This window comes from Schistocerca serialis, chromosome 4 (assembly GCF_023864345.2).
Source record: "Schistocerca serialis cubense isolate TAMUIC-IGC-003099 chromosome 4, iqSchSeri2.2, whole genome shotgun sequence".
NCBI classification, from domain to species: Eukaryota; Metazoa; Arthropoda; class Insecta; order Orthoptera; family Acrididae; genus Schistocerca; species Schistocerca serialis.
Window position 1 is genome coordinate 449,238,753 of NC_064641.1, and position 26,788 is coordinate 449,265,540.

The 26,788-nt window shown below is 38.9% G+C and overlaps 1 protein-coding gene across 1 annotated transcript in view; it reads right to left on the bottom strand.

Moving 5' to 3' along the window:
- LOC126475086 (low-density lipoprotein receptor-related protein 4) overlaps positions 1–26,788 on the bottom strand; it is a 633,185-nt gene that overhangs the window by 187,287 nt on the left and 419,110 nt on the right. Inside the window, exons 10-13 of the mRNA XM_050102652.1 lie at positions 18,106–18,292; positions 12,893–13,046; positions 5,835–6,044; positions 5,513–5,694 (exon numbers count right to left, since the gene is read on the bottom strand). Of these exons, the coding sequence (XP_049958609.1) occupies positions 5,513–5,694; positions 5,835–6,044; positions 12,893–13,046; positions 18,106–18,292 (733 nt within the window). The remainder of the gene's footprint in view (positions 1–5,512; positions 5,695–5,834; positions 6,045–12,892; positions 13,047–18,105; positions 18,293–26,788) is intronic.

Consider the following 26,788-nt stretch of genomic DNA (forward strand, 5'->3'; position numbering starts at 1 on the left):
TTCTTCAGAGTCAAAGAAAACTATCAGCATGGCTTTGACATCTGACCTGATGGCTTTTTTTGGTTTTGGAAAAGCTTTACTGTCGCACTGTGAAGATTGAACCTTGTTCTGAACATCATAACCATAGACCCACATCTCATCACCAATTATGAATCTCTTAAGGAACATCTCATTCTCATTTGTGCAACCCTAAAGCTCTCTGCAGACTGTGAGGCGAAGGTCTTTCTGGTCTTGACTCATGAGCCTTGGGACGAACTTGGTGGCAACATGATGCATTTCAAGATACTGGGTCAGGATTTCATGAAATGATCCAACTGAAATGTTATATTCTTCCTCAATCCTCTAAGACAGGCAGTCTTCAACTGGCACACATCATTTCACTGATGCACATGAAATGAGTGTCATCAGTAGATTGAATGAGTGCCATCTTTAACTTCCACCCAGTCATTTTTAAACTGTGTGACTCATTTGTAACACCAAGTATGGCTTAAGCACACATCACCATAGGATTCCTGCATTATTTGGTATGTCTTGGCAAAGGTTTTCTTGAGTTTCACTCAAAATTTAATGCAGACGTGTTGCTCCTCCAACTCTGTTATCTCAAAATTTGCAAACTGTGCGACACAACATTCTACTCAGTAGATGACTGAACAATAACTAACAGACTGCAATTTTCACTTCAACACACCACTGGTGCAAAACTATGAATGTTCCAGAATTTTTTGAACAGATCTCATACATGGTCTTCTTTATAGATGAACCACACTTTCCTAAAATTCTCCCAATAAACTCAAGTCAACTATTCACCTTCCCTACCACTGCTCTTATGTGGTTGTTTCATTTCATACTGCTTTGCAATGTTATGTCTAGATATTTAATTGACGTGACTGGAGGAAGAGGATGTAGATAAAGATGAAATGGGAGATACGATACTGTGTGAAGAGTTTGACAGAGCACTGAAAGACCTGAGTTGAAACAAGGCCCCGGGAGTAGACAACATTCCATTAGAACTACTGACAGCTTTGGAAGAGCCAGTCCTGACAAAACTCTACCACCTGGTGAGCAAGATGTATGAGACAGGTGAAATACCCTCAGACTTCAAGAAGAATATAATAATTTCAATCCCAAAGAAAGCAGGTGTTGACAGATGTGAAAATTACCAAACTATCAGTTTAATAAGTCACAGCTGCAAAATACTAATGCGAATTCTTTACAGACGAATGGAAAAACTAGTAGAAGCCGACCTCGGGGAAGATCAGTTTGGATTCCGTAGAAATGTTGGAACACGTGAGGCAATACTGATCTTACGACTTATCTTAGAAGAAAGATTAAGGAAAGGCAAACCTACATTTCTAGCATTTGTAGACTTAAAGCAAGTTTTTGACAATGTTGACTGGAATACTTTCTTTCAAATTCTGAAGGTGGCAGGGGTAAAATACAGGGAGTGAAAGGCTATTTACAATTTGTACAAAAACCAGATGGCAGTTATAAGAGTGAGGGGCATGAAAGGCAAGCAGTGGTTGGGAAGGGAGTGAGACAGGGTTGTAGCCTATCCCCGATGTTATTCAATCTGTATATTGAGCAAGCAGTAAAGGAAACAAAAGAAAAATTCGGAGTAGGTATTAAAATCCATGAAGAAATAAAAACTTTGAGGTTTGCCAATGACATTGTAATTCTGTCAGAGACAGCAAAGGACTTGGAAGAGCAGTTGAACGGAATGGACAGTGTCTTGAAAGGAGGATATAAGATGAACATCAACAAAAGCAAAACGAGGATAATGGAATGTTGTCAAATTAAGTCGGGTGATGCTGAGGGAATTAGATTAGGAAATGAGACACTTAAAGTAGTAAAGGAGTTTTGCTATTTGGGGAGCAAAATAATTGATGATGGTCAAAGTAGAGAGGATATAAAATGTAGACTGGCAATGGCAAGGAAAGCGTTTCTGAAGAAGAGAAGTTTGTTAACATCGAGTATTGATTTAAGTGTCAGGAAGTTGTTTCTGAAAGTATTTGTATGGAGTGTAGCCTTGTATAGAAGTGAAACATGGATGAAGAGAATAGAGGCTTTTGAAATGTGGTGCTACAGAAGAATGCTGAAGATTAGATGGGTTGAGGTATTGAATAGAATTGGGGAGAAGAGGAGTTTGTGGCACAACTTGACAAGAAGAAGGGACCAGGTGGTAGGACATGTTCTGAGGCATCAAGGGATCACAAATTTAGCATTGGATGGCAGCATGGAGGGTAAAAATCGTAGAGGGAGACCAAGATATGAATACACTAAGCAGATTCAGAAGGATGTAGGTTGCAGTAAGTACTGGGAGATGAAGAAGCTTGCACAGGATAGAGTACCATGGAGAGCTGCATCAAACCAGTCTCAGGACTGAAGACCACAATAACAACTACAGGATGACTTTAGTCCAAAAAGGAGTGCATAATGGTGCTACAAAATTTTTTATCAGCTAGCCAATGATATAAAATGGCTGAGGGATGCAAAATCGAATTTCAAAACAAACTGAAAATGTTTCTCCTTGACAACATGTCCTACTCCACAGAAAAATTTCAATTTATGTAATATGTAAAATGTGGTCAGTATGTAGCTTTACTTAACACTACTAGTTCCACATCATTCTGATTAACTGTACAAATGATCCACGGAACATGAAACTAACTTACCAGACTCTCCATCACACGACTCACCTGGCATCTAAAGAATGGGTGGCAAGTCTTCATCCCTCACTTTCCCCAATCCTACTCCAAGAACACCCCAAGAAATTATAATACTCATCCTATAAATTAAATTTATGAAGTCTCGATAATCATATTTTCAGTCTGATCACTTTCACCACCATTGAGTGATGACTGTGAGCAATTTACACTATCTGTACATCATTCAGCAGGTTAACAAAACACGAATCAAGTGCTGCACACAATGCCACTTCCCTCCGTGGGACTGCCACACCAACACAATACTGTTTCTCTTTATCCCTGTGGTTTCATTGTTTTCCCCATGGCCAGGCTGTTATCAAGGTGTCTGGGCTACAAAGCCTGCTCTCTCACATGGGATTGCTATTTGCTTCACATGAATTTTGCTCAGGTGTCACATCTGAGAGATCACTGTGCTTATACATTTCTACTTGTTTATGTATTCTTCAAACTAATAACAAAAAAATGAAAATTCAGTTTCAAGCATAAACACAAAATATGACATTAAGGCACATGATAGACTAACATACAGAGCAGTTAACAAACATAAATGGTAGATGAAGGGCCTTAACACAAGTAAGTAAGAAAGAAAGTTGATCTTTGGATGTGATTGGAGGAGTGTTCTTCTCACTCTCTTGTTCCTCCTGTTACGAATTAAAAATAGTGCCACAAATATTGTATGGACTGGAAATTGAGCTTCACCAGGTGGCTACTCAAACTTGGAAAAAAAATCCCTGACGATTCTGGGTATGGGAAGCAAGATGGTGTTGTAAAAAGTTCTTGATAAATTAACGATGAGTGGGAGGGAGGGGAGCAGGAGTGAGCATCACACAGTAATGAGTTGTCTTTCCTCTCAGCTGAGTTACACTAACCACAAGCAGTAGTTTGACTGCAGTTTATAAACTTCGATAATGTATACTGAGTAATATTCATGTAATTCACACACTTTCAAATTTTAAAATTTGTTTTGCTAACCTCACCCATAAATCATCAATCTACAATCATTCTGTTTGTGTGGATTTTGCAGAATGTAAGCACCAAATTCTGAATTTCATCCACTTTCCTAATCTCACCAGTACAACATCAACCTACAGTCATTCAATATGTGTACAAGCTACAGAAAGTGAGATCTACACACTGGATTTATAAAACTCAATAAAATCAAATTCCAGTGCTATATTAAAAATACAGAATTCCCTGAGATTTAATGATATTCCTTGAGATTTTCCCAATTTTTCCAGATATGCTGTCATTGCCTGAGAATTACAGGTTTCCAAAAGAATCACCACCCTGATGTCACTGAAGATGGATTCATTAAATATCTCTGAAGCATGTTGTGCACAAGCACATATATAAGAAGGCCAATTTAGTGAAAAGTGATCAATTGACTACATAGACATGCTTCAACCATCTCGTAAAGACTGAGTGGTGCAACGTAATAAACTCATCCAAACAAATAGAGACTCCCATTCCAAGATCTCCAACTACCTTTAATGTTGTGTTTCTCATGAAATAGCTTTGGGGAGACATGGTGGAAGTGAATCCAGGAATTCTTATGAGTCTAATAGACTACACTGCTAAAATCTACATCAAAGGAGCAATATTAAGAAAAAGAAAATACAAAGTTAACTACACCAATGTAAGCTGAAAGCTAACAGAGAAAAATATTTTGCAAGATGTTAAATTAATGGAATTTGTGTTTACTGGTGCACAAAATTTCAATGACACAGTAGTAATGAATGGTTCCATCAGTAGTTTGTGAAATAAAATAATGGGAGTGCACCCTAACATAAAGTTCATCCATTTGTTCATTATTAAATAAATTTGGTCATTGTTAGTACTGTTACACAAAACAGAAATGCCCTAATAGATTTTTTTTATCAAGTAGTGGTTCTTAAAAAAAATTTCACACACAGATGCAATAATTTTTGAGTGTATGTGACCCTAGTTTACTGACTGTAAAGCAAATACACTGCTGAGTGGTAGGGTCTACTTGTGATCCACGACATAACCTACTAACATTACAGGCTTGAAAGCTTGGCTGAGAAAATCGAAAACTAAAGAGCCACTGAGATGACAATAAAACAAAATAAAATGACCACAGATAACATCTTCTTCATAATGCCAACAATAATAAACGAAAGTACTTGAATAGAAGCAAGTAGTTCTTATGTGTGTCTGCCCACAGGAAAGTGTGCCCAGGTGTGTGTGTGTGTGTGTGTGTGTGTGTGTGTGTGTGTGTGTGTGTGTGTGTGTGTCTGAGAGAGAGAGAGAGAGAGAGAGCGAGAGAGAGAGAGAGAGAGAGAGGAGGAGCAGGAGGAGGAGGAGAAATATTAGCACTTAACAATCCAGTGATGATGAGGTCATGACGATGGAAAACATACTGTATTGGGGAAGGTCGGGTAAGAAAATCAGTCATGCTTTTTCAAATAAACCATCCTGGCATAGGCCTTAACCAAGTTAGGAAAGCAACAGAAAATTTATGTATTTTGATGGTTGGATGGGAATTTGACCCACGATCCTTCCAAATGCGAGTCCAGTACCTTATCACTGTGCCACATTGTTTGGTAGTAGAGTAAGAAATCAAACAATCAAATACATAAATGTCAAGTCTCTACCCCTGCTGTTATTTAATCATCTATTGACAAAAAACAGCTGACAAAAAAAAAAAGATGACTAATTCTACATCACAATAATTAATTACATGCTATATCTTGCTGACTAAATTATATACTACAACTAAATATGTGATATTAGGTTTGCCCAAGATTTTTTTATTAAACTGTAGAGTGATAAATCAAAAACAGCACCTTTTTTCTTTCAGAGCCATCAAATTTTGAAGTCTCTATTACATGATGCTTGGCATCTGCCCAGTAAATTCTGCGCATGGCATAGTCAATGCAAAGTCCGTTTGGCCAAAACAGGGACTCACTTATGACAGCTCGTCTACTGCTTCCATCCATCTCAGCACGTTCAATTTTTGGGTTTGGACCTGTAAATTCAAGAGACTTTCATGAAATATTATGAAAGTATAAATAGATTGTGATGGAAGTTAAGTGTATCAGTGTGCACAAATACTGTTAAATCAGATGCAACTGAGTAATAACAGTATAAAATATTATTTATTTGTACCCCAGTCTGTCCAAAAAATGAAAGCCTCTCCTGGATGCACAGCAATAGCTCGTGGTCGGTCTAAGTCATTTGATGCAATGATTGCACGATGAATTCCATCAAGTGTTGCTACTTCCACACGCCTTGTTTCAGAATCTGTCCAGAATAAAAGATTATGCACCCAGTCCACTGCAAGTCCACCAGGGCTCTCAAGACCCCATCGAATGACATCTAGAACACAGGAAATAATTTTAGGAATCACATATTTAATTTCTAGATAAGAAATTAAAGCTGGTAACTTGTCAAACAAAAAACAAGAAATGAGTGGACTTCAGTGACTATTGGCTCATATATTCTAAAGTTTTGTTTGTACTGTAAAAATTATACATAATGAAAGTTCTTACTATCTTGATAGAAGCTCAACTAAACTACATGAATACTGTTGTACTCCAATAACTGGGGAACCTGATTCACAAGGATTTTAATGTGCATATATAGTGATTCAATTACAATTATACAAATGCAATACACATGTGAAAGTCTGATAGGCTTATTGGATATAATAAGAAAAAAGATTGTCTGATGGATCAGGACTCAAACCCAGATTTACTGCCTTTTGAAGGCAGTGTGCCACCAATGAGAGATTATCTGCATTTTGTGGCATGCACTCAGGAGAAGGAATAAGCCCAGAGTTGAATGCCTAGAAACCAATTACAAGGTTTATAAGAGCAATCCTCCTTCCCATCTAAATTTTCTTTTGCAATTCAGAATCATAAATGGTAAAAATCACTGTCTTATGTGTAGTATACAGAATATTATCAGTGATTCAGTACAGAAAATTATATTTGCTTTAATTCTTTACTCATGCATGCAACACTTATTTGCATTTGTATTTCTAAAGGTGGATGAGTGTGGGATTCCTATGAGAGAGGTATGTTGTATATTTATTGAACCTCAGTATCTGGATATCAATGTGTTACAAAGTGCATAAATCAGGTCAAACACCAATTGTCTCTCCAAAGAGTTATCAGGTGCATTTGCTCTGGTGTTTTGGCAGATATTTGCAATTTCACTTTTACAATCTGTAGCTGGAGACAGCCCAAACAAATACTGCTTATCACGCCTTTCATTTGATGCCCAGTATTGACAGAAAGTGTTGGATTGTTCCCCATTACAAACAAAATTATTTTTAAAGCAGAATTTTACGTGTTTATTTGATTGATTGGTCTCAAATTAGTCCACTCCAATATTTGTTATCAACATGCATTTATGGGAACAGTAAAACATGAAGAATAACCAGTACTCCAGCATCAATAGCATCATACTGAACTGCGCTGACTGCTACTGCCATGGAGCAGTACAGCCCAGTTGTTGCTAGAGTTTTACTGTCCCTGTTAACACGTACCGATAAAATGAATATCACACCAGACTAATCTGAGATGGCTCTGTCAAGTGGACACATAAAACACCATTTTAAAAATTATTTCGTTTTTAATGGGAAACAAACCAATGCTTTCCGTTGAAATTGGGCATCGCATGAAAGATATGATGAACAATGTTTGTTTGGGCTGACTCCAGCTACAGACCGCAAAACAAGACTGCAAATATTTGCCAAAACACCACTGAAAATACACCTGACAATTCTTAAGAGAGACACACTGTTGCTAAAATCAACATATGCATCCACACAAAAACAATCACATTTTGTTTATTGATTCTTTTGGTTGAGAAAGTAATTAAGTTGTGTATTCTAGTTAAAAGATCATCAACGTTTTAGCTTGAGTGACAAAGGATACCTTTGATTCCCTTCATCCTTACTACAGGTGAGTTATTCTCATTCCAATGTCAAGAGAGTAACCTGGTGCTCCTTTGTAACCTTTCTAACTTATGCTTGTTTACACCTTGAGGAAGGAACTAATACTTCCAAAAGCTAGAATTAATGCTTTCACTTCTATACTTGTCTATAGGCAGTACTAGAAATTTACCTGCTGGAGGTAAATAATGACCACCCATTCTATCTCTCTGTTATTTTACAGGTTTCTCAACCGAATTTTCCTTTTGGTGCAATTAAAGGACAATTACTATTATAATATTAGAGTATTTTGAAAATAACAGTCATTTTAAAATCCTTCTTATTGAGTTTAGTAGAATTTCCAGAATGAACCCCCACCCCTCATACTCAAATACACACACACACACACACACACACACACACACACACACACACACATACACAAAAGTAAACATTTAAATCTGTGTATTCCATCATCTTTTGGGCATGCATCCAGGACAATATTATTTTTCCTTCCAACATTTCAGGAGATAATCATCTTCAAGGCAAACTAGTGATAGAATTAAAAGTGGTTGACAATATTGTGGAGTAATCATTGTTTGTGCCTCAGGGATAAGACAGATGGCAAAGAGAGTACCCATCATAAATAAAACTTCATGCATCTAAGAACAGAATGTAATAAGCACCGCATCAACAAATCCACAGTGTCTATGAATTGTGTGGCTACTTATTAAAATGGATGGAATATGTTGGAATGCCAGGCAACAAACACACAGAACAAAAATTCCTCTGAGAATACAGACATGAAAAAATGGTTCTCATGAAGCTGGAAACTCTCATCTTGGTTATGCAGGTTGTCCTCTAATTGTATTTCCACAGCTTCCTTGACCACTGAATCCCGATAGGATGAGACTGTGGCCAATATCTTGAATCTCCCATAACCCATGGAATGACCTGTGTAAATACATCTTCAACCACTGTAGATCTGCTGAACTGCAGAAGGTGGTTGTGTTGCTGCTGCTAAATGCACCATTCTTGTACACTGTGTGTTGTTTGTCCTATGTAACTTTTACCACACTGACAAAAGGATTTCATAAATACCCATCTTTTTTGAAAGTAGATTATCTATCCCAGATCCCAGAAGAGCTGCAGTCTTGGCTGATAGAATGAAGACCAAATCACTATTCTAGCAGTTTTGGAAGAAATATTTCCCATATGTGGTAGAAAGTTTGTAAACCTTACACCTCTTTCTTGATGCTCTTCCTTTGGTTGGTCTGGTGTTTTCGCTTGCAGAGCACTCTTAATTTCATGTTCTGTATATTCATTTTTACTGAATACTTCTTCCAAGTACCAGTTCAGTTGACAGCCTGTCAGACGCTACATGGGTCCAATGTACTAAAGTTTTAAATACGCTCAGTTTGCAAAATATGGTGGCAGCTACACACCTGCAAGTATAAACTGAACAATAGTGACACATCTGCCTTCTACAGCCCAACAAATCTGCAGAGGTTGAACACTGTATTTCCACTGCCCACTCCAGGATTACAGGATTAATGAGTCTGACAACATTCCATGGAGGTTCAGTGGTCAAGAAAGCTGCGGGAGTACAATTATCAGAAATTTTGCTTGATAAAGATGAGGGTTTCCAGCTTGAAAAATCACAGAAATGATTCATTTTATGTCTGCGCTCTCAAAGGAATTATTGTTCTGAGACACCAGTGCCTGGAATTTCAACACATGCCATCCATTCTAATAATCAATAACATAATTTGTAAGCAATGTGGATTTTCTGATTTGGTGCTTGTTATGTTTTATTTATTACATATACAAAGCTTCATCTTTGACTGATGCTCTTGTTGCTGAGTATCTCTTTTCTGATGCACATGCATTTACTCCACAGTGTTGTGCCAAGCAGTTTTAATTCTTTCATTAACTCATCTTGAAGATAGCTGTACACTTATCAGCCAAAATGTCAGAAAAAAATCCTGTTCCAAATTCACTCCCAGCAGAGGATGGGATATTCTATCCACCAGGAATATTTCAGAAAACTGCCACCTCCGTGGTTGTAGGTATCTGAAGATAAGTGGTAGCCTGCTACTATTTGTTTCCACTGTTATTTTTCAACTTTAGTATCTGTACTATACATGAATCCTAGAGTGGCAAATGTGAGATGACTACTGGGAGTTGCTGAATCAATAGAAGCTGAATGATATTGAACGTACTCACTGATTTCTGGTTCTTACCAACACTGTGTTATCTACATCTACAAAATCAGAAATGACACTTGGAGCTAACATTTGCTGCAAAAACTTGGCCTGGCAAAGTCAACATAAATTAGTTACTAAAATGCAACCACATTCAATATTGTTCACTACAGCTGGTAGTGAATGGAAACAAGTGAATACTGGTTGGCAGACATCTGCACCTTGTGACTTCTATTAATTCAGCAACTCCAATTAGCCACCTCATCGAAAATCAATTTACAGCATGTATACAATGGTGTAAGTATTTCTCTTCTTCCTTTTTTCAGAAAAATCCCAGAAATTTAGCTAATGTTCATTCAGTTTACATTGGGATCTCACGTAATTTCCATTAATTAATTAGTTCAGTCTGTAGTCAGACAGTCAATCAGTACATTTATGGAATTTGGCATTCAGTTTTGATTAATATTCAGTGAGTGAAATTTGAGACTGCATAATAAACTAAAACTAACTATAAGAGTCTACAGATTTTGATGAGAAAAGTTATATTAATTTGTCTTTTATTGCAACGAAAAATACATTTACCTTGTGCCTTAGCAAAAGAAACCTATTACAGTAAAACATTGTTTTATGTTCCCACATTTTACATTTTCCCACTTTTACATCCATTTTTTTCGGTCCCAATAAAAGACGTATTTTCTCAATAAAATACTTTCCGTCATTAACAATTCCATGTTACAACATTTCCCACACTTTAAGGTTTCTTTGACATTATCACAACCTTTAACACTGATTTTCATAAAGATTTTTGCAAAAAGTGCATTATATTCCTAATCAAATTTAGCCTAGGAACAAAACAAAAATCACAGACTATATGCAAAGTTATTGATAATGAAACATAGCATTAGTGTGGAAGCAAGATTTTCATTGTCAGCGGGTTGGATCATGGCCGCCTACATTATAGGTTCGCAGTGTTTGGAAGGGTGAGGAAGTATACTGAGTCACTGCCTGAATAATAATCACAATCTGACAATAGTGACTCTACTAGCAGCCTGCCTTCTGCTCATCCTGTTCTCTGTTTACGAAGACTGTCAACTTTAGTATTTTAACCAACATTGTGTTACAATTTTTATTTTTCAAATACTAACAAAGAGATAGAGGGGCTGGCCAGTACTTACCTCAGCTCAGTACAGCTGATAGATACACATAAAACAGAACTGAAAATTTACATTCCTAGCTTTCGGAACTTTGTTCCTTCATCAGGGAGGAGAGAGGGGAAAAAAGGGAAGAAGGGAAAGTGGTTTCAGTTACTCACAACCCAGGTTATGAAGCAACAGGGAAAGGTAAACAGGGAGGGTAGCAAGGATGGAGGCATGCCTCCATCCTTGCTACCCTCCCTGTTTACCTTTCCCTGTTGCTTCATAACCTGGGTTGTGAGTAACTGAAACCACTTTCCCTTCTTCCCTTTTTTCCCCTCTCTCCTCCCTGATGAAGGAACAAAGTTCCGAAAGCTAGGAATGTAAATTTTCAGTTCTGTTTTATGTGTATCTATCGGCTGTACTGAGCTGAGGTAAGTACTGGCCAGCCCCTCTATCTCTTTGTTAGTATTTGTTTGACATCTTATATGAGATTTTCCATTAATCATTTAATTTTTATTTTTCATAATTTTATAATGATTGTTTATATAAGTCTCACATTAGAACATTAGTATCTTTTTAATGTGGTTTTATGAAAGAGTAGAGCTAATTTCTATTAGAAAGAAACAGAAGCAATTAATTATTTCAGTTTTTTTTAAATGGGCAAAATTTAAATTGTTTTAATTTCATATTACGAACAATGTTAAGACAATAACAGTAATTGTAATTCATTGCTTTTTGCTTGTTGTGTTTCATATGCTTTCCTCCATGTTACTTTTTTGTTTGGTCAGTCTGCTGAAAAGTGCAAAAAGGGATTTTTGCTGTATATCACAAAAATCTGCTTAGAAAAGCTTAGTAACTGTTTTAACAAGAGAATGTTGGCAGTCCAAATCAGAAGGAATTTAGAACTGATGGTTGTAGTAGAGGCACAGTCCCTATCTACATAGTTGACAGGGTCAGGATAACAAGAGGAGAGAAGGGATCAAGGGAGGTTTCATTTGGCTTGAAATCCTCTTGGCTATACAGGTGGTTCTCTGCATTCTGGCAGGTTTAATATTTCCTGTCTTCCTCCCTCCCTGTCACCTCTACACCTCCCTCCTATGTGCAAAATAGCCCCTGCCTTTCCTCTCCTCAGGAAGGCATACAGAGAGTCTTTTTTCCCTCACTCCAATTGCTAATGGCTTAGGAAAGTAAATGACTGTTAGTGGTACAAGGTACCCTCTGCCATGCACTATATGGTGGCTTGTGGAGTATGTATGTCAAAGTAGTTGTAGAAGCAGCCTATGTTACTCTGTTCCCTGTAGTAACAACACACACATATAAAAGTTAAGTTTCATATACAATCAAGTACAATGCCAGGCCAAATCCAATACAATGCAGGGAGCCCTAGAGCAAAGTCCAGATAACACAAGAAAACACTTTAACAGAGAGATGCTGAGCACACTCCGCTCTGGGATTATATCAGTGAGATTGTTTGATTGTTTATCAGTCTCTCTTGGTGGTGCTGTCCATTGGCTGCACATGCTGACACAGAGCTACCTTCAATATTTGAGCATGCCACTGCCTGGCAGCTGGATTTGTGCTGCCGGACACCCATGTAGGCAAGTTGAATTGTGACAGTCTGCACTGGCACCTTGCATCCTGTTGTGGTAACTGCTGCCAAGGTGCCAGTACAGTACAAATGGTAACACAGTGTTACCACATCCTTCTTTCCCCTATAGGCAATTCCTTAACACTCCCCCTCTCCCACATTTCTCATCCTTCACATCCAAAAGATCATTACTTACACTGATTGTATCATGCCACTAGAAACTTTCACTATCAGAACAAGGATGTAAAAGTAATACAGATATACATTAAAATAATAACATAAAGAATGATGTGTGTTATCCCACACTCTAGTTATTACATACTGTACCTTCCTACATTGCTTCCTATTGTGAAACTCACCTACTGGTCCTGTACCATTCAGACTTGCATGTCGAATGACATCCATTGACACATCAGACCAAAAAATAAGTCCTTTATGGTAGTGATAGTCAACAGCAATTGCATTGTGTAGGCCTTTCAACACTGCTGTGAACTTAGCATTGTTGAGACTAACCTGTAAGAAGAAATATATTTTTAATGATAGCACAAAATGTTGAATTTTGTTACTGTAGTACAATAATGAGAAGAATTTTTTTTAATGTTCTTGTCACTAACACAGTTCAGAATAAAGGCATAAAGAAATGGAGAGAGAAGACATCATTACTTACTTTAGGCAGAGAACAACAGGTATTGTACTCCATGCAAGTCAGTTACTTGAGACACAACTATAAGGATAATACATTTTTTGCTCTGGTGACAGTTTAGGTGTCGTACTAAACAATGCACCAGTGACTATAGCTGGTATGGGAAAATCAATAGAATATCAAAGAAAGTGTGATGTAGGACCTACAATGAACTGAGGAGTGAGCAAATGTTATGGCATGGGATTCATATGAGGGTGATTATTTAGCTTCTCAAAGAGTTTTTGTTGACAGAATAGTCCATGTGTGCACCTGTCAAAGTACATACTGTGCCCCACAGCAGTACATTTGTGGACTGTTCTGTCAGAAGCAAAGTAGTTCTTGTACAAAAGAAAGACAGTCATCATACAGATGCCAATATCATTGTGAAGCTGTGGAAGTAAGACAATGGAAAATCCTAAAGGTGTGTGGCCAAGGGATGTTAGTATTTAGGATAGGATAAGCTAGATGATGAAAAAGGAAAGAGTATGATGTAAGGTTTGGTTACAATTAATTTCATTACTTAGTCATAATAATACACAAACAATCCCAGAAATCTGCAGGTTCATCAATGACTTTCACATTTCAAAGTGGATGTTTGCCACCACAAGAAAAACAGCAAAAACTGAAACAGCAATGTCTTGTTAGCTATAGGAAATGTTACAGGCCCTGGATAGCCAGGAACATATCTTGGGCATATTCCTAGACTTATCAAACGCCTCTGGTGCCATCAACTATGATAAACTAGTTGTTAAGAGTGGGGGTATTAGAGGAGTAGCATGTGACTAGCTTAACTTGTGGGAAATTTATGATTTCCTCTTAAATAAAAGAATGTACACTGGATGTGAATGCACTGTGTACTTCATTTTCATGATTAGTACACATTAATTTAACACACACATAAACTCCACAGTACAACACAAACCTACAACCAAACTCGACTATCAAAGAACAAAGGTACGAAGAACATGTACCTTTTTTAATTTTTTACAAAAGATCCTTAAATTTTAATGTTCAAACTGTTTCAACTTGTATCAGTATTATTGTCTGATGTCACCACAAACTCATAACTCCATGGGAGGGGGGAACACACACACACATATATATATATATATATATATATATATATATATATATATATATATATATATATATATATATCCTCCTAGGTCTTTGTGGCAAACGAATCTGCTCCAGTCCGGAATCCCTGAATCATTACACCAACAACCTCAAAACAGCTTTTGCATCCCGCAACTACCCTCCCGACATGGTACAGAAGCAAATAACCAGAGCCACTTCCTCGTCCCCTCAAACCCAGAATCCCCCACAGAAGAACCACAAAAGTGCCCCACTTGTGACAGGATACTTTCCGGGACCTGCCAGCACTTTCGTTCGGTAAGTCACCTCATCTTTGTTTTTATATATAATTTTTCCCATGTGGAATGTTTCCTTCTATTTTATATATATATATATATATATATATATATATATATATATATATATATATATATATATAGAGAGAGAGAGAGAGAGGGAAACATTCCACGTAGGAAAAATATATCTAAAAACAAAGATGATGTGACTTACCAAATGAAAGTGCTGGCAGGTCGACAGACACACAAACAAACACAAACATACACACAAAATTCAAGCTTTCACAACAAACTGTTGCCTCATCAGGAAAGAGGGAAGGAGAGGGAAAGATGAAAGGATGTGGGTTTTAAGGGAGAGGGTAATGAGTCATTCCAATCCCGGGAGCGGAGAGACTTACCTTAGGGGGAAAAAAGGACGGGTATACACTCGCACACACACGCATATCCATCCACACATATACAGACACAAGCAGACATATTCAGTAGATGTTTTAATCAAATTTACTTTTATTGTCCTTCCACATTCCGCAACATCGGCCAGCACAATTCAGTCTCTAGCAACTATATTCAGTCAAGAAGGATTATAAACTATTGTTGTATCTGACAATGGCCCACAACTGACTTCAAAAGACTTCATGTTTTTCTGCAAGGCAGATGGCATCACCCTCGTCAGATCAGCACTTTTCTCACCACAATCTAACAGTGAAGCAGAACAATTTGTGCATACCTTCAAGGTGTAGATATTGAAGTTAAGGCAGCCCCACTCCAAAGAAAATACTCTGCTTCTATTCTGTATGATGCATCAGGGAGATAAGTTGCTGGCTGAACTTCTGAATGGCAGGTCTCTCTACGTTGCATCTCCTCCATCCTCCTCAGTCCACGGATACTCCTCTTGCTCCATCAAAATTCCAGGTCTGTGCCAAGGCATATTTCAGGCTCTTTAACAGTGGTCATTCCTTGGAGCCTGGGATTACAGTCAAATCTGTTAGCAGAGCAACCTATGTCATTTGGGTTGGATTGGGACACCATCATCACAGACATTAGAATCATATATGTCCTCATACTGTTTCTGAGACTGGTCAGGTCTTACTGTTCCAAAGACTGTGCACGCAGACAGTTTCTCCCATGGCAGTTATCAAAGACGGGTTTCATACCAGCAGCCTGGCACTACCAGCAGGATTCCCTAGTCATGACCACTGTTACGGCAGCCTTCGAAACCTGGATCACCTCTTTCACAGCACCACTCCCTCCATCACTGCAGCCCCAGCCATCACAGCACCTAGTGTTGCAACCCACGGTGCAACCACTGCTGCAGCAGCCACCACAGACGGCGTACCTCCTGATTCCCCAGGAACAGTCGCCATCCTAATCGCTGTCATTACTGAGACACCCATGGACCTGGATTCACCTATGCCACATCATGATTGGCAAGAGTCGCATTCTGCCTCAAGTTTTTCTTCCAGTTTTTCCAGGGCCCATGGAGCAAATGCTGGAATGCCAGTTGGACATGTCTGCACCCAGCTCCTGGTCTGACCTCATCAACCTGCTGGATGCCTCCACTGTCGCCATGGCCTCTCACAGCATGCCACCACACTGAGGAATTTTTTTGTTTTTTTTTGGGGGGGGGGGGGGGGGGGAGGGGAAGGGAAGCAGTGGGGTATCACCAATGCCTACATTACAACACCTGCTGCCCAGCAACTGCAGGTCACATTTCACACAGCTTATGGCCAGCCATTCATGGCTCATGCATATCACCATCCAGCTGGACAGTGCAGATGCGGACCATTCATGTAGCTGCCTCTGTGGTAATGCAGCAACACCCTTGTGGCTTACCCAGAGCAAACAATTGCACGACAGTATTGCACCAACCACGTTGTGCCATGCCATCACAGAATCATTGATGGCAGGCATATCTTTACAACGTCAGGGCTTTATAAGCACACATGGCACCTCACTCGGCAATATCAAATGCCACATCATTTGGTCACCCTTATCTGGATTACTGCCTATGCCTGGAATGGTATGCTACAGGAACTTCTACTACTCAGCACTTAAGTCATCGGGTTGATCCAGTGCCGGCACTAGCTCAGATATTGAAGTGTTGTATTATTCTGTCTTTCTGTCTTAACTTATAGAGGCATAAACCTCATTTGATGTTCCTTCATTCATATATATAACAGTCAATGAAATGAAGTCTGACACCTGCCTTACCTATGACTGAGCCTATGTGAGGATTGCATTTCACATCCCTTCAAATTGTAACACAGAGGTATTTGTATGAGAGACTGATTTGAATTGTGATTCATTGATGTTGTGGTCATAGAATACTAATTATCTGCATTTTTTGAAGAGTAAAATATTGTATTTCTGTACATTTAAAACATGCTGCCAATCTTTTCACAATTTTGAAGCTAATGGAGATCTGACTAGGTATTTGTGCACCTTTTTTAAATATAGTGTTTCATTATACATAACTGTCATCTGCAAAAAGCTTGAAGATACTATTAATACTGTCTGCTCAACACACACATATAAATGAATAGATCCTTAACAACCATACAGGCCAAGCACTGAGCAGCAGCACTAAGTAAAGGCAGAAAATGTTTTAGCTTTCAGATGAAGTCTTTCAGTTCAGATAATAAAACATATACAGGCACTGTTGTCTCTTAGTGCTGCTACCTGACAAATTCAGTACCAATTGGGGTAAAAATGTGTGGCACAGAAATGACAATGCATGAAGTGGAAAGAGGTAGTTTTCATACTATGGATACCCCACCTTTCATTGATATTCTCAATTGTCTCTATACATTTTTTCCATAAGTCATCTAACTTGGCCCTGCACATACATTTTTGGTACATCCTAAAACAATCTCTACTAACCTCCGTCCTGCACTAGACTGCTCAATTTTTTTGTGTTTATTACATGCCAGTCTGCTGCTCAGCCTTTGCCCTCCGCGGTGAGCAGCAGTGCATTATCATACACAAGTTATAGTTCATACTTCAGAATCTTTCTGGGTTTCATGGTACAGTGTTCAGTCTTCAACAGACTGGCCTCTGAATTGAAATTATATACACAACAATTTTATTTCTCTTTGTATTGTAAGCTATTTAGGTTTACCAAATATATTGTGCTGTACTGATTTCAGCCTACTTAATATATAAGAGAATCTCAAGTACGATACTTATTTAATGGAACCCATGTGCAATGTTTGAAGCAAATTCATGTATTGCCCTCTGAACAGAAAGCAAGATTTCCCTGTTTTTGATTTCCTATGGTTATTTAGTGATTTTCTGACAAAACAGCTTTAAAAATTGAGAATACGATTTATGAGTGTGTGTACTATAGAAAACCTTTATTTACAAACCAAGACATAAAACAATAAAATTTTAAAAGCATTCACAGGAGGTGCGTACTGCATTCTTAGCCATCAAGATGGGAAATTCTACAAGCACCTAAATTTCTATTAGAAAGTATACATATTTTTTCCATTTCTATCAAATAATTATCTACAGAACTTACCTGTCTAATGTCAACTCTATTGGCAAACAATAACGTTGGTGCAGCACCCATAGCCTTGCATGTTCGGCCATCGGGGCGCAATATGTAGCCAGTCATGCAGCCACATGTAAATGACCCTATAGTATTATTACATGTTTGACTACAGACAGGATCTGTTTCAAACAGGCACTCATTAATGTCATGACAACTGTGGAAGAAAGAATTCATATTTTTAGCATTGGGAGTATTTTCATTTCTTTAGCTTTGCTATATAGATGTACACTGTCATTACATAACAAAAATGGAAATTCCTGGGTGCAGAAATATGTAAAATAAGGAAAAGGAAACCACTGTCCTATAGCAGACTAGTGTGTGAAGCATAGAAACATGGAACAGAAAACAGCATTCACACTAGCTTTCAAGCTCTTGCTCTTTTTTTAAATAAAAGTACACACATTCACACACACAACCACACATATACCCAAACACATACTCCTGTGGCCTTGGTAAGACTGACTATTGATTATCGATTATTGAAAGCAGTTGCCTGAGCTGATAGAGAATGGGAGGATATAGGGAAGGATGCAAGGAGGTGTAGTGGGACAGATGGCTGCACAGTAAGGTGAAAGATACACAGGGAACAGAGCAAAAAAAGATATAGAAAGAGGAAGTAACCCTTCTTGCTCGACCCTCCATACTTCTTTCATCTCATTGTGCATCTGTGGAGCCTCTTTCCCACTATACCCTCCTTGTGTCCTCCCCTACCCCCTCCCCACCTCCATCAGCTTAGGCAATTGCTTTCAATAATCAGTACTCAATAACAAGTTTCACAGTGGCCACAGGAGTGTGTGGTAGGGTGCTGTGAACTGTGTGTGTGTGTGTGTGTGTGTGTGTGTGTGTGTGTGTGTTTACTTTTACCAGAAAAAGAGCAAGAGATATAAAGCTTGTATGAAAACAATTTCTTGTTATGTGGTTTGATGCTTCACAGATCAATCCACTGCAGGTGAGTGGTTTCCTTTCCATTATTTTACACACTGTCATTACAGGTATGTAAAAAGAGTAACACTCTACAATAATTATAAATGAAAATTTTTTATAAGTAATGACTCAGCTTGTGAACATTATTGGGTCATTGTTCTAGCAAGCATTAGAGTTTGAAGCAACTTCAGTTGTTGTGTTAACTTAAAAGCATTTTGGCACTATTTGTAGCAACCAAGAAGTATTAAGTTTGCTGCTAGTCATTTCCATATATCTCTCCATATGCTCCTTAGTATTTGATCAGTCTGCATGCAATGACTCCAGGAGACTGTTGAAGGCAGATGCAATCAGTTGTAGTGTGATACATCAGTAAACTATCAATTATACTGTATGACGAACGTTGCCAGTAATCAGCCAAATGTTTTTGATTGTGCAAGTTGAGCTATTTGATACAAAGGAGGTTAGAGTTTATAACCTTGTGTAGATCAGCTGCAGAAGGACAAATCAAGAAAGTTGTCATGGCCTGCTAAGGAACTCATACTGATATTCACCTGGTATGACTTGGGAAACCATGGAAAATTTAAACCACAATCACTGAACAGGTATTTGAGCCCCACTCTTGCAGAATATAAGTCATCTGTATTTACCACAGAGTCACCTAACTCTGTAATGTACACAGCTTAACGTAGGTCAAAGTTCTGCCACTATTGAGGATGATGAGAGCAGCAACAATCACGAAGCAAATCGGACAGTTGCCCATCTCAATACGAATGTGCATCAACATCTAAATTTTCACGTGTTCTGCTTACGATGAAGCAGAAATTAGTTCATGTTTCACTATCATTTTGCCCTTTCACATTCTGTTTCTGGACGCAGTTTTGTGTCACTGTTCCATGTCATGTTACTCAGGATATTAAACTATTAATCAAACATTAATCAGTCTCTCTATATGTTTATTTGGAATAAAAGCGCTGGCAGGTCGATAGACACACAAACAAACACAAACATACACATAAAATTCTAGCTTTCGCAACCAACGGTTGCTTCGTCAGGAAAGAGGGAAGGAGAGGGAAAGACGAAAGGATGTGGGTTTTAAGGGAGAGGGTAAGGAGTCATTCCAATCCCGGGAGCGGAAAAACTTACCTTATGGGGAAAAAAGGACGGGTATACACTCGCACACACACACATATCCATCCACACATACACAGACACAAGCAGACATTTGTAAAGGCAAAGAGTTTGGGCAGAGATGTCAGTCAAGGCGGAAGTAAAGAGGCAAAGATGTTGTTGAAAGACAGGTGAGGTGTGAGTGGCGGCAACTTGAAATTAGCGGAGGTTGAGGCCTGGCGGATAACGAGAAGAGAGGATATACTGAAGGGCAAGTTCCCGTCTCCGGAGTTCTGACAGGTTGGTGTTAGTGGGAAGTATCCAGATAACACGGACGGTGTAACACTGTGCCAAGATGTGCTGGTCGTGCATCAAGGCATGTTTAGCCACAGGGTGATCCTCATTACCAACAAACACTGTCTGCCTGTGTCCATTCATGCGAATGGACAGTTTGTTGCTGGTCATTCCCACATAGAAAGCTTCACAGTGTAGGCAGGTTAGTTGGTAAATCACGTGGGTGCTTTCACACGTGGCTCTGCCTTTGATCGTGTACACCTTCCGGGTTACAGGACTGGAGTAGGTGGTGGTGGGAGGGTGCATGGGACAGGTTTTACACCGGGGGCGGTTACAAGGGTAGGAGCCAGAGGGTAGGGAAGGTGGTTTGGGGATTTCATAGGGATGGACTAAGAGGTTACGAAGGTTAGGAGGACGGCGGAAAAACACTCTTGGTGGAGTGGGGAGGATTTCATGAAGGATGGATCTCATTTCAGGGCAGAATTTGAGGAAGTCGTATCCCTGCTGGAGAGCCACATTCAGAGTCTGATCCAGTCCCGGAAAGTGTCCTATCACAAGTGGGGCACTTTTGTGGTTCTTCTGTGGGGGGTTCTGGGTTTGAGGGGATGAGGAAGTGGCTCTGGTTATTTGCTTCTGTACTAGGTCGGGAGGGTAGTTGCGGGATGCGAAAGCTGTTTTCAGATTGTTGGTGTAATGGTTCAGGGATTCCGGACTGGAGCAGATTCATTTGCCACGAAGACCTAGGCTGTAGGGAAGGGACCGTTTGATGTGGAATGGGTGGCAGCTGTCATAATGGAGGTACTGTTGCTTGTTGGTGGGTTTGATGTGGACGGACGTGTGAAGCTGGCCATTGGACAGATGGAGGTCAATGTCAAGGAAAGTGGCATGGGATTTGGAGTAGGACCAGGTGAATCTGATGGAACCAAAGGAGTTGAGGTTGGAGAGGAAATTCTGGAGTTCATCTTCACTGTGAGTCCAGATCATGAAGATGTCATCAATAAATCTGTACCAAACTTTGGGTTGGCAGGCCTGGGTGACCACGACGGCTTCCTCTAAGCAACCCATGAATAGGTTGGCATATGAGGGGGCCATCCTGGTACCCATGACTGTTCCCTTTAATTGTTGGTATGTCTGGCCTTCAAAAGTGAAGAAGTTGTGGGTCAGGATGAAGCTGGCTAAGGTAATGAGGAAAGAGGTTTTAGGTAGGGTGGCAGGTGATCGGCATGAAAGGAAGTGCTCCATCGCAGCGAGGCCCTGGACGTGCAGAATATTTGTGTATAAAGAAGTGGCATCAATGGTTACAAGGATTGTTTCCGGGGGTAACAGACTGGGTAAGGATTCCAGGCGTTCGAGAAAGTGGTTGGTGTCTTTGATGAAGGATGGGAGACTGCAACCGTTGGTTGCGAATGCTAGAATTTTGTGTGTATGTTTGTGTTTGTTTGTGTGTCTATCGACCTGCCAGTGCTTTTGTTTCGTAAGTCTCATCATCTTTGTTTTTAGATATATTTTTCCCACGTGGAATGTTTCCATCTATTATATTTATTTGGAATAACTTACATATGTCTATGATGAGGATCAACTGTCAGTCACTGCACCAAGAGTTCATCGCTACAGCTTTTTCCGTGTTTTGGTGCAAACTTCTGGTGTTCTGTCTCTTTCCTATACACAAGTGTGGTTTTAAAAGTTTTCAGAATCACCACAAGAGGTCAGCACTAGCGCAATGAGTTGTTTACATGATATTAATTGGACTGCTGCCGGTAAACATGTGCCATGTCAGGGCTCTTGGAAGAGAGCTGTGGCAGTGACATGGCTCTATTGTTGTTCCAGCAAAGTGATTTGTGAAGATGGAAAAAATCGAGATTCGAACAGAGATTAAGTACTTCGTAAGGAAAGGTATGAAAGCAAAGGACTTTCATGCCAATTTCCAGATTACACCGGGGGACTGGTCTTTCATATTCAACTGTTGCCAAATGGACAAATGAATTTAAATTTGGTCGGGAGAGTTCAGATGAAGATCCACACAGTGGTCAGCCAAGATGTGTCACTTCTCCAGAATCATAGCAAAAGTGCATAAAATGGTCATGGAGGGTCACCGATTGAAAGTGCATGAAACTGCTCATGTCTGCCAGATGTCATCCAAAAGGGTATATTACATTTTAACTGAAGAATTAGAAATGAAAAAATTATCTTCAAGATGGGTGCTGCGACTCTTGACACGGATAAAAAATGCATGTGCCATCACCATGGCTAAATTTTGTGACTAAGGTATGAATTGTTGCCACACCCACCTTATTAACCTGATATGGCTCTGTCAGACTTCCATCTCTTTCCAAAACTGAAAATTTTTCTTGGTGGACAAAGATTCACTTCAAACGAAGAACTGATAGCCAGAGTTGACAACTACTTTGCAGGCCTGGAGGAAATTCATTTATGAGATGGGATCAAGGCACTGGAACATCTTTGGAACAAGTGCATTATCTACAAGGAGACTACATTGAAAAATAAAAAGAGTTTCAGTGATGTAAGCACTTTTTTTCTATTTCGTTCCGAGAACTTTTCAAACCACCCTCATACAACAGCATAATCCACAAACAGCCTCATGGATTCAAATGAATGAACAGTGTGTGGTGCAATTATGTAATTGTTTTACTAATTCCAACTGCACATTTAATTCAGTTGGCACATAATCAGAACAGAACAATAAGAAAATAATTACAACTCAAACATGTCAACCTAGTAAGTACTGGATCTAATATTGCTACAAGGTGAATAAATATAAAAATTTTTAAAAACTTACTTGGTTGAATTCTGAAAGCATTAAGTATGGGGCCCTGTTGTCTTGTAAAACAGCAGTGGAAAGCACGCTTCCTATTGTCATGAACTACAAGTTAACATAGGGGAATCCTACAAAGAGGTAAAAAGATAAGTAGCAAAAACATTGAGCATAACAGATTGGTGATGGATGGGGAAGGGGGGGGGGGGGGGGGGGAGGGTGTCAGATAAAATATAAACGTAATAGGAAAGAGATGTCATGCAATTAAAACTCACCATAGCAGAAGGAAGAGCTGGTGCACCAGTAGGTACTTGTTTACAACAATCATGCTGATTGGGGTGGTCCTGCAGTGCCCTCACCAACCATAAACACAAAAATAGTGCAGTAAGGCTATGGAATAGGAACTGCATGAATTGAGTGCCGGCCAGGTGATGGTGCTGGAGCAGTGGGAATTTCAATTAAGTGCAGGGGTATGGGGAGGGAAGGGGAGGAGGGGGTGGGGAGGAGGGAAAAGGGGAGAAAGTTAAATATATGGGAACCTTATGTATTAATGTGGAAGAACAGGCAACGGGGAGTGTGGGCAGAGGTAAATGGGAAGTGGTGTGATGTGAACTTCATGTAAGATATAGGTAATGTTATAATAACAGAAATCAAACATGGAAAATCCAGGATGAAATGTAACACTATTATGAGAAGGAAAGTTGCTACTGCGGATTCAATTCTCTGGGACTGCAGACGTGTGTGCAAGTTGTGTTTGCATGAGTGTGTGCGTGCATGTGTGTATGTGTGTCTACTGCTGACAAAGGCCTTAATGGCTGAAAGCTATAATTATGTGAATCTTTTTGTTGTGCCTATCGCGATTCAGCATCTCTGCTATTTGGTGAGTAGCAACTTTCCTTCTCTGGTATTGTTACATTCCATCCTGGATTTTTGATTGTTTGATTTCCTTCTCATAATATTGTTATAATGACAGAAAGGGATATTTGTCATATTGTTACAGGAAAATTTTGACCTGGGATGAATGGAAAGAAAGGTGTTATAAGCATTCATAGGAAAGACAGGAGGGGAGGAATTGGTTTTAACAAGGAAGCAGGATAAGAGGGCAGATAGTTGGGTGGGTGGTAGAGATGGAGGGGGAGGAAGGGACATTTCATTCATCTTTCATCCAAAATGGAATTTTCATGCCCTTCCCTCCCATTCTACCACCCCTTTCCTCCCCCTTATCCTATTTCCTTATTAAAACCAATTTCCTCCCTCCCCCATACCCCTTCCCACCTTTTCTACCAATACTTTTTGGCATATTTCTTTCCATTCTTTTCCTCTAACAGTATGACAAATTTCCCTTCCTGTTATTATTATATTACCCTCTGTCTTACATGAACCTCACATCACACCATTTTCCCTTTACCTCTGCCCCTCCTTCCCTTTGCCCATTCTTCCATATTAGATATATGGAGTTTCCATTGTTTGATACTTGAGGTTCCCATTTTCCCTTTACCTCCTCCTACCCCTTTCCTCCCCTTCCCTCCTCATTCCCCTGTACCTTATTTAATTCCCGATCCAGAACCATCACCCGGCTGGCCCTCAACTGACACAGTTCGTATTCCGTAAACTTGCTACACCATTTCTATGTTTATGGTTGGTGAGGGCATTGCAGTTCCACGCCATTCAGTTTGTTCACTGTAAATATGTATCAACCGCTGCACCTGACTCTTCCTTCTGCTATGGCGAGTTTTAATTACATGACATCGCTTTCTTAATTACCTTTATATTTTATCCGTCACTCCCCCACCCCCTCCCAACTTGTTATGTTCAATGTTTTCACTATTTATCTTCTTACCTTTTTTTATGGTTCCCCTGCATTAACTTGTAGTTCCGGACAAGCGTGTTTTTTACCACCATTTTACATTACAACCGGGGCCCCATATTTAATGTATTCAACATTAAACCAAGAAGTTTTTAAAGTGTTCAAAATTTACTCATCTTTTAGTGATATTAGATCTGCTGATCACTAGTTTCATGTGTTTGAGCTGTAATTATTTTCTTGTTGTTCCACCCTGATGGTACGCTAACTGAGTGAAATGTGTAATTAAATTAATAAAATAGTTACATAATAGCAACAGAGAATATTCACTCATCTGAATCATTATCTACTATTGCTGCCGCTGCCATAGTGGAATGGAATGGAATACACAGTCTCATGGAGGTTCCTATGATACACACCAGAGCATTTATATTTATACAGTGAATAGCAATGACATCATAACACTCCTTTCACATATGAAGATTTTTCCCAAATAAAGATGTCATATCATCTACTAGAAAGTTCTCCAATGAATTACAAAGGTTGTCTGTTATTCCATTTTGTTCAACAGAAAACAATGAAGAATTGTACTTAATGCCCACTGAAAGTCAACAAACATGGTATCAACCTGGACACTGCTATCTACTGCATCCTGAATGTCTGGATGTTAAAAATGAACAGACTGAACCAAGACTAACATGAGTGCTATTTGTAGAAACCATACTGACTCTTACAGAACCAATGTTTTGGTCTCCAAGGAGGTCATAATAAATGAGTATTTAACACAGTAAATTCCACAATTTTACAATAGACTGATGTCAGTGATTAAGGTCTATATTTACGCTCATCTGCCCAATGATCTGTCAAGAAAATGGGAATAACCCACTTGTCTCCCCAACTGCTTGGAATACGTTAGTGCTCCAGTAACCTACAATAAACAGCTGCTAGTAGGTGAATGATTTTCTTGCATTATGTATATAGAATCATTCCAGTATTGCTTTATTCTAGTCATTTTTTGTCAAAAGTTAATTATTTTTCTATGTCTTTAATAATGTTGTAGTAATTACTCTTTGCTCAGTCAGTTGCTTCTAATCCAAGAATGTCTTACATGGATAAGTTTTATTGAAGTGCTCTTCTTTAAACACTGCCAAATAATTAATTATCATCAAAACCAGAATTTGTCAAGACTTTTCCTCTGTTGTGCACCTAAGTTGTTTTTCTATTAAATGCTATATTATCTCAGTGTCTGTAATTTTGATATTTGTGAGGCAATTTTGGAAGAACATTTCTGTTGTATTTTAGTCTTTCAATTTGGTGCTAGTGTGATCACTAAATGACGTGTTTACTGACTGTTTGCAAGACTAAGATTTCTTAAGATGTCTTGTTACAGGTACAAAATTTTTCAAATGTTTTAAATCCTTTGATTCTCTTTCTTGTAGTTCTATTACACCATACTTCTAGCTCCTTGCTGTTGTATTTTTCATTGCCAATTATCAGTAGCAATAATCTACTAGCAACAGCCTGTTGTGTAAATCCCTTGAATATTTCCAAGATAGCAATGTGCAATCCCATTGCTATTGTGCGTTCTGAAGCACAATGATTTCAGGTGGCATGTTATACATCTCAAAGGGTTGAGTTTCACTTGTCTTAAAAATAATGTAATCTACTCTTTATATTGTATTAAGAGTAAGTTTAATATTCAAAAATTGTAATTCTAAATGCACACTTTACTAATGTACAATACAAAT